Here is an 18,744-nt window from a genome sequence, read left to right as displayed (position 1 = left end):
TTTCTTTTAGGAGCACTTGTGAACCTAATTACAAAAATTTAGGAGCACAGTTGAAGTTTTTTTTATTTTACTATTATTATTATTATTATTTTTAGAGATGGTAACGTTAATGTGCCACAATATAACACACAAGTAGGCATGAGAAAACTTGAGCTGGTCAATTATGACTGAATTTAGGAACATAGTGTGAGCCATGACACATTAATTTACCTTCTGATAAACTAAATGTAATATTTTCAGTTCATTTTACAGACTGTATGCAAAAAAACACCGTTAACCTGTTTACTTGGTAAACAAATACAATAAACCTCAATGTTCAGTGTTTGAAGTCTGCTCCTCTTAAATATATTTAAAGCTACACTATTAGACATTTCCACTGTTATGGTTCTGGGCTGGAGCCAGTTCTCAAACCGTTCTGTGTATATTGTGTAGATATCTGAATAATCTCATATAGGATGTGATTGGGCGAGTTCATTTACCCGTCAGATTCAAAGCGCTTTAGTTTAATGGTGTTCATTACTGACGCTCTGATCAGGATTTTTACAGCCGAAACCGATCCAGATACCAATCTTTATTTATTTAAACTTTAATCAGGAGGTCCGTCATAAACAGTTAAATGTAAGCTCTCTGCTCATGGTCACTGTTAATTGAATTAAAATAATAGCAATGAGAAATACTTGGGTTAATTGGTAAATAAACAAGCATAAAATATTTATTTTTAAATATCTTAAACAATAAAGAGTCCTAATTAAAAGTAGACTAACACAAGCATGATCCATATTAGGAAAAAGGCTAATAGCTTTCTAAGGAGATAGCGAACTAAGCTTAATGTCAAATTGATATGAAATGCAACCCATAGTAATTAAACATTATTTCATTTATCATTTTATTTATATTTTATGAAGTCATTATTATATCTATTTTTTATCTATATTTGTAGATGCATCTTGGACTTCCTGTAGTTTTTATTCGGATTGTATTATACAACTTCGAACAGGTCACTCGCACCGGTGCGAATAAATATTTATTCACAGTTGCACAAAGTACTCTTCAGTCACAAACGCGAGTGAAATGGTCGCACTGTAGAGGCCTGCGTTTATCTGCAAAGTTTTTTCCTGTTCACCGTGATGAGGGTTAATGTCCGACAACCTCTGTAGTGCCATTTAGCTTCATGATTTCTCCTCGCGCAAGCACTGGAGCTCACAGTGAAAACGGCTGCTCGAGCGCTAAAATGCTAACCCATTTCCGGGTTTGGGCGTTACTAAATGACGTCATCCCTGCGCCGCTCTATATGATTGGCTATAAGTTTAGGAAGCGCTTGATTTGATCTGCAGCTGAGTTTTCTATTAGCGAAGGACGAACTTTAAACGTTAATATCGCAGTCGATCATGTTCATTTAATCGTGGGCAGTCAAAATTGTAATCGCGATCGATATTCGATTAATTGTGCAGCCCTATATATGGAGGTGTCCATTTCCCACAAATTCTACTCAATTAAATATACAGGTATTGGCCATGTTAACACTGGGTATAATCACACAGTCACTATAGTCATACACTCATTATAAATCTCACTCACTCACTCACACACACACACACACACACACACACACACACACACACACACACACACACACACACAGCACCCCATAAATGTGTGTGATTCTCCATGTCTGGTATCTAGCACTTATAATAATAAGAACAACCCCATTTCATATTTAGAGGCACATATATCATTTAATCATAAAGCACAATAGAACAAGTGCAAGTTTTACATACAAAAGCCAAAACAAAATGAATGCATTGAGATATAAACAAATAAATAAACAGCTCAAAGCAAGATGTACAAATAATAAAAAAAAATTCTCATTATCATCAAGCAGCTAGTGTTCATAATTTATCCAGCAATATATCCAAAGCAACATGACAAAGTGCCACATTCATACAGAAAGCAGAACGCACTGCTTAAAAGAACTGTCGATGAAATACATACTGAACTAGTGAAAATAAATATTTCGGATTTTAGTTTGGATTCCATTCAGCTCCACAGACATGGCCGCAAAACAGCTTTACAGCCATGCCCTGCAGTAAACCCTGTACATTCCCCGCTCACCTATGTGAAAGATTTCATCCGGTGAGGACCACTAAAACATTTCATTTAGGTAATTTTGCTGCATAGTAAGCAACAATATCACTAAAATTACTTTGGTAGTCTGTTGCAAGTCCAATATTTGGACACCGCTCACACCATAATGGATAGGGTTTTTTTTTTTTTTTTTTTTTGCAAAATCTGACCCTGACAGGTAATTTATTGTAATCCAGGTCCTGAACTGATAAAAGGCAGAGGGCAAATGTGAAATTCTTGCCCTAAACTTGGACTCAAACAGCACCAGTGGAGCGTACAGACTAGCAGAAGCACAATTAAGGCCACACTGTAAATGGTAAGTTATTCAGAATACAAAAAATAAATAAATAAAGAAGAGGACCATTGAATAGAGTTTCTATGCATTAATATATTTCCACTCAGGAAAAAAAAAAACACAATCTCTAATGTCATGTTTCATAATATATATTAATACCTCTCAATATAATAAATATAGAATATAGATTTTTCCTTATGCACAAATAAGCTTTTTTTTCTTCTTCTTTTATGTTATAGTCACAGTAAAGTGAAAACCGTGGAAGTCAACATACAGGGCCTTGCATAAGTATTCGCCCACATCTTGTAGTCTTACAACCTGAAACTGAAATGGAATTAATGGGGATTACATGTCATGGATTAACACAAAATATCCCATAATATTGAAGTGAGGGAAAAGTTTGCAAAATTATTACCAATAAAAAATACAAAAGAACACCGAAGAACAGTGAAACATGGTTGTGGTAGCACCACGTGAAGAGTTACCCTTGGCTTCTTGGTTGCTTATCTGACGAATCCCGTCATTCTTCAGGCACTGATGTTTGGATGGCCTCCTCTACACAGAGTCGCGGTTGTGCCAGGTTCTTTTAATCTCTAATAATAGCTTTAATGTCTCACCACAGGACGAACAAATTTTGGGATTTCTTTTTAAAACCTTAGACTCTGACTTGTTTTGATAGCTCATGATGACTTTTCTTTATACATGTTCTCTAACGAACTCTGCGTTCTTCCAGGAACAGGTGTATTTATATTGAAAATCAAATTTCACAAACAAAATCGATTTGTCCACTCATTTAAAATATTAACGGCTATTTTTGTGTACAGTCGTGACATAATCCAAATCAAGTCCATTTCAGTTCCAAGTTGTATCACAAAAAAAAAAATCCGGAAAGGTTCAAGGGGGGGGCGAATACTTCTGCATGGCACTGTAGACACTTAAACACCTAACATTGGCAAATAGATGAAATACCTGCTGCGGTACGTTCAAAAACATGATTCTGAAAAGATTGTTCACAACAATACACACATACCTGCGTGTAATAGAATGCAACACTAGATCTCATCACTGCTGAATGAAAAGTACTGATTTGGTGGCTTGAAGGAGATCTGAACAAGAACACACTTCTGTAACACAATGTTGAGAGAGTGTTAAAGTCAGAGCTGTTCAGCTTCTTCTTGTCCAAAAAAATGAAAATGATACCAAACCTTGACAAAGCACCAACCTACATTAATATTAACTTAATGCTACCTCACTGAAGATACACACAAGTTGGTAACAGACATGCAGCTGTGGAAGGAAACAAACTGAGCTGAAGAGGCTGAAAGCTTTACTGACTTGGAATGTGTGTGATATGTGAAGTATAATCGAGGTCTGGAAGTGTCGATACCTATTACCTCTCACTTCCGTTAGATTTATACGCTGACCTGTAAAAGACACCGGTGGTGCAGTGGGTAGTGTTGCTGCCTCACAGCTTTAGGGTCCTCGGTTCGATTCTGTGTGTGTGTAGTTTCTCATGTTGTCCTTTACTTTGGGTTCTCTGGTTTTCCCCCACCTCCCAAAAACATGCCAGTATGTGCACTGACTATGCTAAATCGCCCGCTGGGTGTGAATATGTGTGTGTGGTGCCCTGTGATGAACTGGTGTACCATCCAGGGTGTATCCCCCTTTGTGCCCAGTGTTCATGGGATAGACTCCAGATCTTCTGACCCAGACCAGGACAAAGTGTTTGCTAAAGATGAACAAATATAACAGCAGCATCTGCGTACAAAATGTAACTACAATTATCCAAGAGCTAAATAATTCAAGAGCTAAATGACATGGATGCGAAAGGTTCTCTTGGCTGTATCCTGTCGGGTTTAATGCAGCGAGCACTAATGGAACGTTTTGGCACAGAGACAGTCGGACGGCGTTGGACTCTGCATTACTTGTTTTCGATGAGCATCTGCACTTTGCAAACAAGCTCTCGAGCCAGCTCCAGGATTTGCTTCACGTTATGATGTTCGGCCATTTCTAAAAAACAAAAACACAGTAAAAGACTTTAAAAGTGCACCATCGTGTTCGGAATGTTCCTTTGGATACCGTAGTCATGGTTCTAGCTTTGCTGTGTTACCATTGAAAAATTTGATGATGTCGGTGAAGTCCATGTTGTTCTCCAGGATGATGTCTCTGTAGATCTCGACAAGGGCTAGGGCAATGAACAGGACAAACTGGCTAGAGGAGACGTGCTTAGCCGCCCAAATGCTCTCCCACACTGCAAACACGTCATCATACACCAGCTCTGAGGACAGAAATACAATGCACGAAAGATTCACTAGATCACGAGCAAAATTCACATTTCATCAAGTTTAACATTTGTAATAGTTTCAGTTCATAATTACACTTCCGTTTGTCCTCACAACATAATAACTTCATCCATTTCTCTGCCTTGCTTTCGGCGACCCCTATAGACAGCAAGTGGAATTTTCTGGAAAGTGAAATCACCACCACCAGGGGGAGCTGCTCGATTATTTTCACACCAATTTCCAGGTCATCATTTTCAGCCACGTTTAAGCCACAGTTTAATCGCTTTTCTGTTTACAGTCAAAACTTTTCACCACTCAAAAATCAGTCTTATTTGAGACAGCTTTTAATTACTCATTTTAATTATCACCACCAGGTCGTCTTGTTAAACTCCCAACAGAAAAGGATGACTCATGTTTCACAGAAGAATTAACTGCTCCAAAAACGGAGAGGCCACTCCTGCAGAACTCTCGCATCTTGTTGACATAAAAGAAAAGCTAATTAGCTGCCGGTTCTCAATGTTCCTCCGAAACTCTGACACTGCTGGGAGGCACAGTTGTACTCTCGTGTTTGAATTGGGATTCGCTGCATGTTCCGTTACCTCGTTTAAAGTCCAGGAGGAACCAGCGATAGCAGAAGTAGAAGTGGGTGTAGTCACCGTTCTGGTGCATCAGCTCAAAGAGCTCGGCGTCCAGGATCTGCAGAGATGGAGGGATTGACAAACAATGCAAGATGGCACAAATTAAAAGGTAGATATTGCTTTGCAATCAGAGTTTCACCTGGATGAGGGATCTCATGTTGGCGAAGTGAGTGTCCATCGCACCGCCATGAGGAAAGTTCTGATTCATTCTCTTCATCAGTTCAGTGAAGCAGCTAAAGGCCAAAGCCTCTGAACAAAGAATAACAAAATGGTAAATGAAAATACATGATTCCCCTAAAACAACAACAAAAAAGACATTTTAAATATCGTACACACTCACCATCATCAAGAATGACCAGCAGAGGAGCCAGAAGGTCACACATCCCCTGCACGTAGCCGATATCTAGATGCTGCCAGATGTAACTGTGGACAGAGTGTGACCGAATCAGCAGAACCAAAACTGTGACTGAGCTCAGGATGGCTTAAATAAAACCACTGTCATGATTATCGTTATTGCGTAATTAATTGTATTATTGTGAAGGATGACAGTGTTAGGATCTGGAACTCTGGCTCTGCTTTGGGACAACATTGGCCATAATCATGGATTACAGATGAACTCGAGTTTGACCCCCATATAAGTCTTGGCACCCCACCTGCACATGATGTTGCGGAGTTTCTCCAGGTTAGCCGGGGTGAAGTACCAGTAGTTCCTGTCGCACCGTTGCACGTCCTTGTCGATACGATGCAGGTTCAGAGTGTACAAATCCAAGAGCTCCTGCTGCAAACACCAGACAGACCACACACACACACACACGTCACATTCAAGTAACATCACATCTGAACAGCTGAACCATATCAACGTTTTTCTCCGTTATAGAACATTTTTATCTCTTTATTATTAGTCTTGCTTTATGTTGAGCGTTCGCCATACAAGTCCCTGTGAATGAGCGGTTACTATGGAAACAATAACATATTGACATAAAGCCGAGATTTGCAGCTGCACTAATTCATCAGCTTTGGAATAAAGCAATGCATTAGGACGTAATCTGTTTTAAATGCATCTTAATGGGTGCATGTTAATGCAGTTAGTCGCCATCCGGATGGAATTCTGATAATCAGGAGGCATGAATCAAGCAAGTGTTTCCTTGATTAAGTGGTATCTTAGATGAAACAACTTAAGGCTATATTTGAAACTTTTCGGTGCGTCACATATCTATACCAATGAATAAGATGTGTACCGAGTAAGTCGTTCCTGTGGAGGGAACTGGTGAGATGGTGGTGTTCTTCTCACTGGCCACAGCATGCGACTCAAACTGAGGGTAAAGAGTCTCCATTTCAGGCAGGAGCGCCTCACTGACTTCCTGAACGCCAACCAGCCGGGCCATGGGGATCTCCTCCATCTCGATGGCTGAAGGCGAGTCGTCTGAGTCAGTAGCGGGTGTCTCTTTGCTCATTTCACGCATGCTGAAGGCTTCAAACACAACAGGCACCACTATCTCCTTTACCACAGGAGCGCTTGGCATCGTGACCTTCTTCCTGACCGTCTCCGCCTGACCTTTCTTCTTAACCCGACTTGGATTCTGAGCCTCAGCTACAGACTCTTTCCCTGCTCTCTGAGCTTCATTCGACTTTGGTCTTGAATCAGTTTGATTCTTAGATGGCTCTGCTTTGGATGTTTGGATTTTCTCGGATTCATCATTCTTTATGGAAGCAGAAGTGTTTAATGTCTCACTGTCTGTTGTCTTTAGACCTCCTGGACTGTTTCGAGTCTCAGAGCTTTTACTTTGCTCTCCTGCTACACACGCTTCCCTTTTTTCTCCTTTTGATACGGACACCACCATTCCAGACTTCTCCTCCTGTTTAATTCCTTCTGCCTCCTGTAACACCTCTGGCTTTCTTCTTTTATCATCCACCTCCGTGTCCTTTATCACTTGAGGTGCGATACCTTCAAAACCTTCACCAGCTTCTGAGTGTTCTCCTACTTCCACATCATTTCTTTTCTCAGACACCTCTTGTTCCAGAGTTTCTTCCACAGTATCCATGTCTTCCATTTCTGCTTTCTCATCTCCTGCACGTCCCCGGACAGTCTTCTCCATCTTCACTGCGTTTGAGCTTTTTGGAACAAACACTTCCACATCAGAACCTTTGGCTTTCTTGGTTTCCTCCTTCTTATGATCCTCCATGACACTACACTGGGTGGAGGTTTTGTTGTTCATGTCCTGTGCGCCGCTGTCATCTGTGCTGAGGGAGTCCGACAGGCCCGAGGTGACAGAGAAGTTTCTGGAAGAGGGGTGACCCGAGTCTGAGCCATTGGAGTCTTTGGGTAGGAGTTTGACTTCATCGCCTTTGGGCTCTGCATCGATCTGTTCGACCTCGTCCACGGACTCGAACACCTGGAGAAAGAAGCCAAAGGGAAGCCAACTACTCCAAGGGAAGGGGCTTTGGGGAGTGAAGAACTAGCAGGGACAGTGTGGGGACGGGGAATACCTGTTTAGAAGTAGCAAAATAAATGCACAATCCAACGACTGCCAACAATTACGTTTAGCCCGACATTAGGTTTTACATAACGAAGAGCTGTGTAGTAGTGAAGATTTAATACTGAAATCAGTATTCAGCCCTCAAACATAATTAAAAACTATGGGTAAACATTGTTCATCTCGAGGCCTGAATTTTATACGGATATCTTTTTAATTAAAAATAAAAGTGAACTGTAAGAGTAGCAGGTGAGTGCTTGGTCAGCTTATCCTTCAGCAGGGTTTCTGTACAGGAGAGCGAACTGAATGAAAAAAACGTTGGTGTTGATTTAATACTTTGACAAATCTAAATAGGAAATGAAAAGTGCAATAAAATAGCCTACATCTGGTGCACTCATTACAACTTTAATGTCTCAATTTAGTATCTCGTGAACAGGATAAAATTGCACATAATAAATGCATATAAATTAGAGTAGAAATAGTGTTTTTCACACATTCTGACGCCGTATTTCTAGTTGATCACGCTGTTGAATAATGAGTGTTGAAGCCATGCAGTGCCTCTGCGTCAGTCAGATGAATATTGGATGATTTACCTGTGTACTGCTACTGGAGTCACTCTGCAGGCGAGCTCTGTGCCTCTCTGAACTGCAGCTCTGAGACGACTAAAGATGGAGGAATAAAAAAAAATATAACGAGGCATCATGAGGAACGAATGAAGAAAAATCGTCGATTTTCATAATACACAGCAGACAGTGTGAAGCTGTGTGTCGGCCACCAGGTGTCAGGTTTATATCAGGAAATAAACTGTGGCTAGTGTCCAGTCACTGGGGTGATAGTGGTGAGATACATGTGTACCTCGTTGCTGATGGACGAGTCACGGTGCACCACGCTCGGATTGTTGCTGTCCATGCTGGCCACGGACGAGCATTTGGCCAAGGCCACGGCGTGCTGCTCTTTTTCCCGCTGCCGCACTATGGCCTCGCAGCCCAACCACTCGCTCATCGTCTTCTCATAGCACGCTCGCGTCTGCTCGTCAACCTGCATGGGGTCGATGTTCACAGTACAGAGTTCAGAGTTCAGGGGTCACATAGGCGGTCACTGAAAGACAGATTTCATTGCTGGCATTCATCGGTCAAATCTGATCAAACAACAGGGACAGCTAGTATGTAAATGAGCTAGCAGAGCTAAGCCCCGCCCCATCTGTCAAAGGCACAAGGACGTGAGCCATGAGCCCAGACACTGACCTCCTTCCTCTCGTTCTCGGACATCCCGAACTGGTAGTGACCCAGCAGGAAGGGCCAGACCTCCTTACGCAGAGAGGGTTCGATTCCTCCAAAATACACCAAACGCCAGAGCTCCTGCTCGTCATACGCCTTTACACAGAAACGCAACGGATTAGACGGTAATATTCATCTATAGTGCACAGAGTCTGACCAGACACATCAGATTTATGCTAGAGTAGGGTCCAAATGTCTGTGTAAAAATGATCGGTCTCTCTCATATATTCTTCTTTGTGAGGAAAAAGAAATGAGCAACAAAGCATGAGCTGAACCGTGCACATAAATTTGCAGTGTTTGGAACCCTCATAAAAATGACATGTGGTGTTTAGTGACAGCACTTTGAGTCCCAGAGGCTCTGCCTTAATCATTCTGCACATATTGTGTGTGTGTGTGTGTGACTAATCATGGCGATGTGCTCAGAGGTGATAAATATGCATAGGCAAGCCAGCCACACTGCGTATGCTGATCTGGGATCGGTTTCGCGGTGTAGTGAGCACGGGCCTCGTCAATATGTGCATGTGTTAAAAAAGCAGGCATGAGCGAGTGTGTAGGTGAGCGCATGGGATTAAGCATGTGTCTGAGTCAGAGGGGCTGGATATATAATTACACCACAGCACTGCTGAATTCTGGATTCTTATTGGTTAAGAAGTCGGGGGGGGCAGGGGTTTAGACGGTTAACAGTGACCGATTATTTTACTATAACATGTTTGTACATACACCGCAGTCCTGCAGGAACTTGTGCCACACTGGTGCAGTGAGACCTCCGTACGCGTCGCACGGCACATCGGGCATTACGATGGCGTGGTTGACGAGGGCGGAGAGGTGTGTGCGCACGGTGGACAGGTGACGGCAATACGCCAACCCTAAACAGCACAAATGGATATTAACATCTCGTACAACTCGTACTGTTGTCAATGTATTCATCGAGTGAACACTGCTCAATATTGTAGCATATGGTATTCCAGTGGCATACACTATTTAAAAAACATTTTCAGCGTGATGCCACATCAATAAATGACGGCGCAATTCACCACTGGGCGTGCCGCTTGGAAAAGTTTTTTTTAGCATAAAACACAGAAAATACAGTACACTCAGTTGGTTTAAACAAACACGAAGCTGTGACTGAATACTGTGTTTGTAAACGCAAACCGGAATCTTGGTTCACACATACAGCCGTAGAACGCTCTGGAGATGATCTGATACTTCATGGTGTCACACAGCAGCTTTAGAGGAGCTCTGCAGAGAAGATGACATCATCGACACAAAATAGTCACGGAATCGATTCGAAACAACTGAAAAAAATGCACTATTGCTCCACTAGGGGGCAAAATAGAGCAATAAACTCAGCTATGTAAATTCCAAGCTAAACAAAATTGGACGTTTGCAACCGTGTTTCTTTCCAAATTAGTCTTTATTGGTCACATACACATTATAGCACAGTGAAATTCTTTTCTTTGCATACCCCAGTAGGTTAGGAAGTTGGGGTCAGAGCACAGGCTCAGTCATGATACAGCACCCCCTGGAGCAGAGAGGGTTAAGAGCCTTGCTCAAGGACCCAACAGTGGCAGCTTGGAAGTGCTGGGGCTTGACCCCCCCGACCTTCTGATCAGTAACCCAGAGCCTTAACTGTTAAGCCACTACTGCCTCAAATGAAGGACAGTGGATACAGATTGGAGTGTTTTCTAAGAAAAACAGCCCGGTCCGTACGTCGTGTCTGAGATAAACGGAAAACCGACGTGTTTACATTGTTCAAAGCCCACAGCAGTGCTGAAATATTCGGCACCAGTATCAGATTCATTATGTGGAAAAATACAACCATACTGAGAACGGATAAACAAATGAGCTGCTGTCGGGGGGTTGAACAAACAGCAGTTAGTTTTTAATTAAGACACTGGTGATGCAGCTGTCAATTCTCGCCACATGACTGCTAGTGAAATCCGTACTCCGACGGTGAAACTGTGGCTTTTCCTAATGAAAGACGTCGCTGCAGAAAGGATTCCAGATCTCACTGAAAACGTTGGCATTTAGTTTTTTTTTTTCAGTGGAAGCACTGATATTCCTTCTAAACCGACATGGCATTGGACTAAGTGTAAAGTGGCCTGTTATCTAAAACGAGTTTGAGATGTCTGATACAGACCAATCATCTAATCTGTCTCCGACACCATTTAAACACTCATTCTTTATCTACAGTGCATGCCAGCTTCACCTCTCGTGGTTGCAGCTGCTTGGCGACGCCCCGTCGGAGAAGCTGGCCTGAGAACACGAGGACTTCCTCTGCGTTGGCTGCCAGATGTTTACCCCCTGCTCCATCAGTTCTGAACTAGCTGGAACACACACACACACACACACACACACACACACACACCCCAATGGCAGGAAGTAACACCATTACCCAGCACGCCCTTACGGGATTAGAACAAAGTAGTGCAGCCGCACATCACAGGCTTATACTAATGCATTGTCGTTTCTATAGTAACAGCTCGTTAGCAGGGACTATAACAGGATACTACATAAACGCATTTTTAAAAACTGTGTGCAATTGTAGAAGTGGTGAGACACACACACACACACACACACACACACACACACACACACACACACACACACACACACACACACCGAGCTCGGACTGGCTGTTGGGGAAGATGATGCGGAAGACGTAATCGGAGGTTTCGTCCTCCTCCTTATCCGAGACAGAGTCCGCTGATCCCTGGGTTCCTCTCTTCTTCAGCTTAGGAAACACTTTACCCTACAGGAAGACACACACACACACACACACACACACACACACACACACACCTCAGTCCACACAAGTTGAAGAGTAGAACGTGATGAAGAACGAAGACCCAAAGGCATTAATTAATCCTGACGTGTACTGTATACGTGATGAAGTCCATGATGTGACGGGTGAGACAGTCACACCGTCCCTCTCCCACACAGAGAACACGCACAGTTACACTCTGCTGGACTCCCAGCTACAGATAAATGTGCCGTTGTCAACACCGGAACTCCTGAATGCTTTTCATCTGTGCCGCTTTTTATTTATTTATTTTTAGCTGAATAAAAGGAGGAAGGTTTTTTCCCGTAGCTGACCTTGCCTCTCTGGGACCACAGCGGCGGGTCGAGTTGACCGTGAGGCAGCAGGCCGTTCTCCAAGCACGCCAGGAACTGCAGGAGATGGCCGCCTTGGGGAAAGCGTAGAGGAGGCCTCTGGATGCCGTCCTGGTTCACCAGAACTATAGTGCCACCACTGTCCACTGAAACACACACACACACACGATATGCATCAGCATCTGCAGCCAGCGCAAATCCATTCCAGTTGAAGAGAGGAGCTGATGGGATGAGATTTAATAACAAATCTCTAAACCTAATCCATGGCTTAAATCACCCTGGATGAAATGATCTGCGGTTGACAGGATCTGAAATGCAATGCAGCTCGACTTTGTTCTTTTGTTTTTCTTGGATTATATCGTTGACCAGCACAGGATGACCGATTAGCCTGTAACCTGAAGTTTTCCTACGCGTCTCAGACATGATGCGTTCTGGTGAAGTGAAGGAACGAATACAAGCCGCTACAACGGCAACGGACCGACCGGTTCTTCTCGTGGACGTTCCACAACGTTTAAACGTGACCACAAACAGACCGAAAAGTACGACGTGTCGTTATTGAACGAATGAAAAAGTGTAACTGCTGTGGTGTAAGAGGAATAAAACACTTACACGGGACAAGAATCAACGCTGGAGTCGTAGCGGTCTCTCCGCTTCGTCACGCCGGGTGTTTTATTCCTCTTACATGCACTGCTGTGAAAAAACTCTCACAATCCTTCTCCCGGCTTGAAATGCTCATCTCTACACATCCGTTTCTGCATTGTGTGCGTGTGTGTGTGTACAGTGATGAATGAGCGTTTAAAAGTGTGACTCAGGGGGTTTAATTAAACCCACGCTGCGGCCTTATTTCATATCTGAATCTTCTAATACAATATGCTTCACAGTACTTGCGTTTTGGGAACGCCACGAAACATCCTCAAGCCAAAAACGCTAAGCAACCGGGTTTAATCAAACCGCGCCATGGTTAAATTTTAAACGCCGATGATAACGACGGTATAGCGTACCCAGCTGATGACAATGTAAGTACACAATCTCCTCCAGGCGTATGGTCATGGCGTAGTCCCAGTACACACTGTAACAAAACACGCACACACACACACACGAGATAACAGGTCATGTTGGTAAGCATCAGTGGGAAGTAATTAGGACCAGACAGCTGATTAGCATATTCATGGTGGCAGTTATCAACACGAGATCCTCAGAGAAAACAGCAAGGAAGAAAGAAGAAGAAGGGAAATCACGTGTGTGTAAAGTGGTAAAGTGCAACATCTGATAAATGACAGAAGAAAATAAGAAATAGCAGAACATCCTGAAAACACTGAGTTTAGGTTCATCCTGGTTTGACATCTCTGAGAAATTAGTTTAATCTCTCAGCACAAGCCTTAGGGATGTAAACACACCATAAATAACGACGAAGAAAAACCCACACAGTAAAGATGAACGAAGGAGAATTATAATGAAGTCGGATTTCACAGTTTATTTATTTATAACTCTAACTTTATAAGCATATGAGCGAATAGCCTTGGTTTCACTCTAACTTCCTGTACTCGTAATTTCTGAACGCAAAATCATCGGCCAAATAATCTTTCGTCGTGGTCATGGTTTAACGAGCCGTACCTCCTCTCGTACTCCAGATCTCCCACGGAGCCGTTCATCAGCTGATTGGGCGTCCACTTCAGCGCCATGGTGTCGGCCGTCTGGTGCAGAGACAGGTATCCCGGGATCGCCTCCATGTCGTCTCTCTGTACGAACAAGCGACAAGTCGAGCGACGCCAACATTCAAACTAACAAAGAGCATCCTGAGCACTAAAACACCACGTACATCACCTTCACGCTTCCATTGCTAATCATATCCTGCGCGATGGAGAGACGGAGACGTTATTTCCCTATGACAGCACGCCCCAAGGTGTTTTATTCCTTTTATACCGATTTATTTATAAAATCAGTTTTAGAATGAGCGCATTAATATAAACCTGTGAATCAACACCTTCAGCACGGACCAATCAGAGTCCAGAATTCAGCACAGCTGTGATACAAGTGCGAATAATGTCATATGATTGATAGCTATCCATTTTGTGGTGAACAATAGTGTGTGTGTGCGCGCGCGTGTGTGTTACCGGCTGTACGAGCACGTTGTTCTTGCCGAACAGCAGTGTGGCTCTGGAGTTCTGGTGCAGAGACTCCACGTAGTCCCTCGCCGAGGGGGATGGAGACGGACGCTCGTCAATACTGCTGCTGGAGTGTCTCTTCTGGATCTGCGCACACACACACACACACACACACACACACACAGCTTATTTCAAAGATCACAATGTATCCATGTTTTAGGGTAATTACCCGTGTCGGAAAACTTAAAGTCACACCTCTGACTGAAATAAACATCTCCTTACAGAAGACGTCACCATGCCATAATCAACAATCACTCCGGTTTAATTATTATTTTTTTTTATTAGTTTATTATTAGTGCAGTGTCGGCCGTACTGTACGAGTCCCTGTGAATGAGCGGTTACTATAGAAACGATACCGTACAAGACCGAGCGCATGAATATAAACCGGTGATTTGTAGCAGCGCGACGGTCAGAGCTGCTGTTACAGGACATTAATCCACACTTTCTGACCGGTCAGAGCTCACGGCACTGCTGTGGTGTAAATATTAAAGCAAGGAATGAAAGTGATGTATACTGTATATGACAGGTGTTCCAACAGCTTTCTCCAGTTCAGCCATTATTCATTTCATAACACACACACACACACACACACACACACACACACAGTCACATCTTTTCTCACATCATACTCTGGACCAGAATGATTCAGCATTACTGTGTGTGTGTGTGTGTGTGTGTGTGTGAGAGAGAGACACACAGACAGACAGACAGAGATAGTGTAATGATGTGCCAGAAATGTGGTCCCAATCAGCATGTGCCCATGTCTGGCTCTGAGCCCAGGTCTCTCTGTGTGTGTGTGTGTGTGTTGTCCCATTGCCATGGCCACAGGGCTGTAACCCTATGTTCACACTAGAACGAGACAAGTCGCTCGTGTCGCTTGTAATTAGTTTCTTGTGGGCGTGGCCTACCCTGCATGTTTTTTGTTTTTTCTTTAGTTCTGATGACAACCAGTAGTATATTAAAGCTAGTTAATTCAACCTAAACCCAGTAATGCAATAATCAGTGTGAAACTCGCTCGTTTGATTGATCTGTTACTTGCTCGACTTCGTATCAGTTTCATCGTCGAAGTGTGGGTTGCGTACGCTCAAGTTCCGAGTGCGGAACTGAAGAAAAGCCGGACCACGTGCGTCTCAGCGTCGCTCTTAGGAATCGTCCGTCCAGTCATTTGGCTTAGTCGCGTCTTCACAGCGTGATATCTAACCCGCACTGAAGTGAAAAACAGAGACAATCTCCGCTCAAACGTCGCGTTGCTTCTCGCCGCCGATGAGGACATCGCATCTCCGCGTCCGCGGTGTTGAGAGAGATTAAAACGGACGATTGCAAGGAGGACCTGCGGAAATCTGCCCTTAGTTAAGGCTTCCTAACGTTCAGTGACGCTACTACATAATACCCTGAAGCGGAAAAAAAAAAAAAAAAAAAAAAAAACACACAGGAAAAGAATTCTATTACCCAAGACTGACCTTATCAGCAGCCTGCATGTCACGCAGCAGCTTACGCTATTTAATTATTAGCCAATGTTTGCCTTTTTCTCTCCACATGCCTTCAGCCCTGTTCAAATAAAGCAGGAGTGGAAGGATTGGCTTATAAAGCTCAAATCTGATTTAGGTTTGTGTGTGTGTGTGTGTGTGTGTGTGCGCGCGTGTGCACAAACAAGAAACCACAAGGCAAAATTCCATCCCAGGCAAATCCACATTCTGGTGGATGGCTGAAGTTGATCAAATGGTGTATACGGTGTCGTGCGTAAGTATTTGCCCCCTTCGGACGGTTCTACATTTTGTAGTGTAAAACTGAAAAGGACTTCACTGCGATTATACGTCATGCAGGTTGTCATGATCCGGCTCTCAGCAGAGCAGCTAGTGGTTTTAGAGTACAGTACGGTGTGTTGTGTATTTTATACTGTGTGTTGTTAGAGAGAGGGGGTTAGACGGAGAGTGTGTAGCGTCACTCACACACAGCGCGGGTCTCTTGGTGGGCGAGTCTGTAGCCTGTCTGTAGTGTGCGCCGTGGATCCGGTGTCTCTGCACCAACTCGTCTGCCGAGGGATCCGTCCAGAAATGATCAGCCGTCTTCATCTTAGTGTACTCCAATGCACAAGGACCCACTGAGAGAAAGAGAGAGAGAGAGAGAGAGGTGAAGAGAAAGAAAAAAGAAGGATGTAAAGGCAACAAAGGGGTGAGAACAGCCGTGATGCACAGAGGGAGAGAGAGAAAGAAAGGACAATGAGAGATGATGGGGAAAGAGAAGGAGGTGGAGAGAAAGAGATAGATGAAAGAGACTTGGTTGGAGAGAGGGAGTGAAACAGATTGAACAGACACATGAAAGAGATGGAGGATGAGAAAAATGAGCGTGACAGACATTCAGGGAGACAAAAAGAGAGATGGAGAGGCATTGAGAGCGACTCGGAGCGAGGGAGAGAGGATGGAAATTAGAGAGGGTGAGGTAGAGAGATGGAAGGAAAGCAGAGCGGAAGAGATGGACAGAATGATAAGTGAGAAAAAGATGATGAGCAAAAGACAGACAGAGAGAGAGAGAGAGAGATGAAGATGAATGGAAGCATCAAAACCAAAACAGAGACGTGAAGAGAGGTAGATGAAAGACGGATATAAAGGGAAGAAGAGAGGGAGATAAGGTTGAAAGAGAGATGGAGAGAGATGGGAAATTGAAAAAGATGGACAGCGAGACAGATGGAGGGAAAGACAAACAGTGAGTCCTGTACCAAACAGTGTCACAGATGGGAGAGATGGAGGGAGAGACAGATGGAGAGATGGAGGGAGAGAAACTCACCTAACAGAGAGGCAAGGATGGGGCCGTCCACTGGGTCCATGAGCACCGCCTCCTTTTCATAATACTTACTGAAATCACCACAACATCATTATCAGCTAGTACTACCACTACAATCCATCCATCCATTCATTCATCCATCCATCCATTCATCCATCCATCCAGCAGTCCATCCAACTATTCATTCATCCATCCAGTTTCCACTCCATTTCTTTCTTTCACGAAAGTATTACAAAAGTAATTCCTCTCTGTCTGTCTCTCTCTGTCTGTCTCTCAGTCATTGTCTCTTTGTTCTTCTCTCTCTCTCTCTCTCTCTCTCTCTGCTCGTCTCTCTTTCTCTCTCTCTCAGTCCATCACCTGCAGTTCTCCACTAGGTAGAGGATGATCTTGTCGAGGACTTTCTCTATGAGAGCCGTGCGAATCCAGAGGTGCCGAGCTGCCTGAGGTGAGAGGCTGGGGAGTCGAGGGGGTAATTTACGAGACTCACTGTAGGAGCCAATCTGAGCTCTTCTATACACACACACACACACACACACACACACACACACACACACACACACACACACACAGAGGGAGAGAGAGACATTAAAGACCAGTTGTGTGTGTGTGTGTGTATATATATATATAAAATGTGTGTATGTATACGTGTGTGTGTATGCTCTCTCACTTGCTCTCCAGCAGTTGCTCCAGTTCCTGGGCTTTGCGGCAGAGCTGCTCAGCCGGAGCAAAACTCTTCCCCACTTTAGTGAACAGAGCTGCTACTTTGTTGCTGCGCAAAAACCCAGCAGCTCTCCGCTTCAGGCCGTGCAACATACACGCCTCCACAGCAGCTACACACACACACACACACACACACACACAAGCTGATTATTGTATAAGAAAAATGTCAGGTGGCATTTCAAAGGAGCAGGTCTAAAGGTGAGTGGTCAATTACTTACACACACACACACACGTTGAAAAATGAGAGTATGCATGCGCACACACACACACACACACACACACACACACACACAGAAATACTGCATATTCAATCAGCACATGGGCACACTGAAACACACTCACACCAAGTGATACGTGGCAGTGTGTGTGTGTGTGTGTGTGTGGCTGTTGACTCTTGGGTCGGGTGGGGTGGGGATGGGGGGGGGGGGGGGGGCTGCGTAACCATGGCGACCACCTCCGACAGAGTGCACTCAGTGAATCATTTTCATCATTGCGCTCCATCTCTGTGTCTCTCTCTCTCTTCAATACTGTGTGTGTGTTTGTGTGTGTGTGTTCTCATTGTTCAAACTATGTGTATGTATGTATGTGTGTGTGTTTTCCTAGAAATGCCACCTTTACGTTCCTTCTCTCCGTCCCTGTCTGGCTCAGTCTTAATCCCTTCATCTTCCTCCTCTTCATCTTCCTCCTCTTAATCCCCTCATCTTCATTTTCCTCCTCTTCATCTTCCTCCTCTTAATCCCCTCATCTTCATCTTCCTCCTCTGAATCCCTTCATCTTCCTCCTCTTAATCCCCTCATCTTCATCTTCCTCCTCTTAATCCCCTCATCTTCATCTTCCTCCTCTTAATCCCCTCATCTTCATCTTCCTCCTCTTC

At 43.8% G+C, this 18,744-nt stretch overlaps 1 protein-coding gene across 4 annotated transcripts in view; it reads right to left on the bottom strand.

The window, feature by feature from the left end:
• Positions 1-3,380: 3,380 nt before the first annotated feature.
• Positions 3,381-18,744, bottom strand: part of sgsm1a (small G protein signaling modulator 1a) — a 25,969-nt gene continuing 10,605 nt past the window's right edge. For 2 of the 4 annotated variants that reach the window (XM_053654265.1, XM_053654267.1), the window contains 22 exons: positions 17,818-17,980; positions 17,508-17,660; positions 17,154-17,221; positions 16,319-16,470; positions 14,319-14,456; positions 13,819-13,943; positions 13,206-13,273; positions 12,187-12,350; positions 11,713-11,842; positions 11,300-11,417; positions 10,265-10,329; positions 9,811-9,956; positions 9,058-9,186; positions 8,669-8,851; positions 8,407-8,475; positions 6,578-7,732; positions 5,993-6,117; positions 5,680-5,762; positions 5,479-5,588; positions 5,301-5,397; positions 4,530-4,697; positions 3,381-4,429 (listed from right to left, as the gene is read on the bottom strand). In XM_053654265.1, the coding sequence (XP_053510240.1) occupies positions 4,341-4,429; positions 4,530-4,697; positions 5,301-5,397; positions 5,479-5,588; positions 5,680-5,762; positions 5,993-6,117; positions 6,578-7,732; positions 8,407-8,475; positions 8,669-8,851; positions 9,058-9,186; positions 9,811-9,956; positions 10,265-10,329; positions 11,300-11,417; positions 11,713-11,842; positions 12,187-12,350; positions 13,206-13,273; positions 13,819-13,943; positions 14,319-14,456; positions 16,319-16,470; positions 17,154-17,221; positions 17,508-17,660; positions 17,818-17,980 (3,698 nt within the window). In that variant the 3' untranslated portion in view covers positions 3,381-4,340. Of the gene's footprint in view, positions 4,430-4,529; positions 4,698-5,300; positions 5,398-5,478; positions 5,589-5,679; positions 5,763-5,992; positions 6,118-6,577; positions 7,733-8,406; positions 8,476-8,668; positions 8,852-9,057; positions 9,187-9,810; positions 9,957-10,264; positions 10,330-11,299; positions 11,418-11,712; positions 11,843-12,186; positions 12,351-13,205; positions 13,274-13,818; positions 13,944-14,318; positions 14,457-16,318; positions 16,471-17,153; positions 17,222-17,507; positions 17,661-17,817; positions 17,981-18,482 lie in introns of all 4 variants that reach the window. The other 2 variants (XM_053654268.1, XM_053654266.1) reach the window with 2 other exon arrangements.

Source organism: Ictalurus furcatus, chromosome 22, assembly GCF_023375685.1.
Source record: "Ictalurus furcatus strain D&B chromosome 22, Billie_1.0, whole genome shotgun sequence".
NCBI lineage: Eukaryota > Metazoa > Chordata > Actinopteri > Siluriformes > Ictaluridae > Ictalurus > Ictalurus furcatus.
Note: the sequence above shows the minus strand (reverse complement) of the source record. Positions and strands in the feature narration are given on the sequence as shown.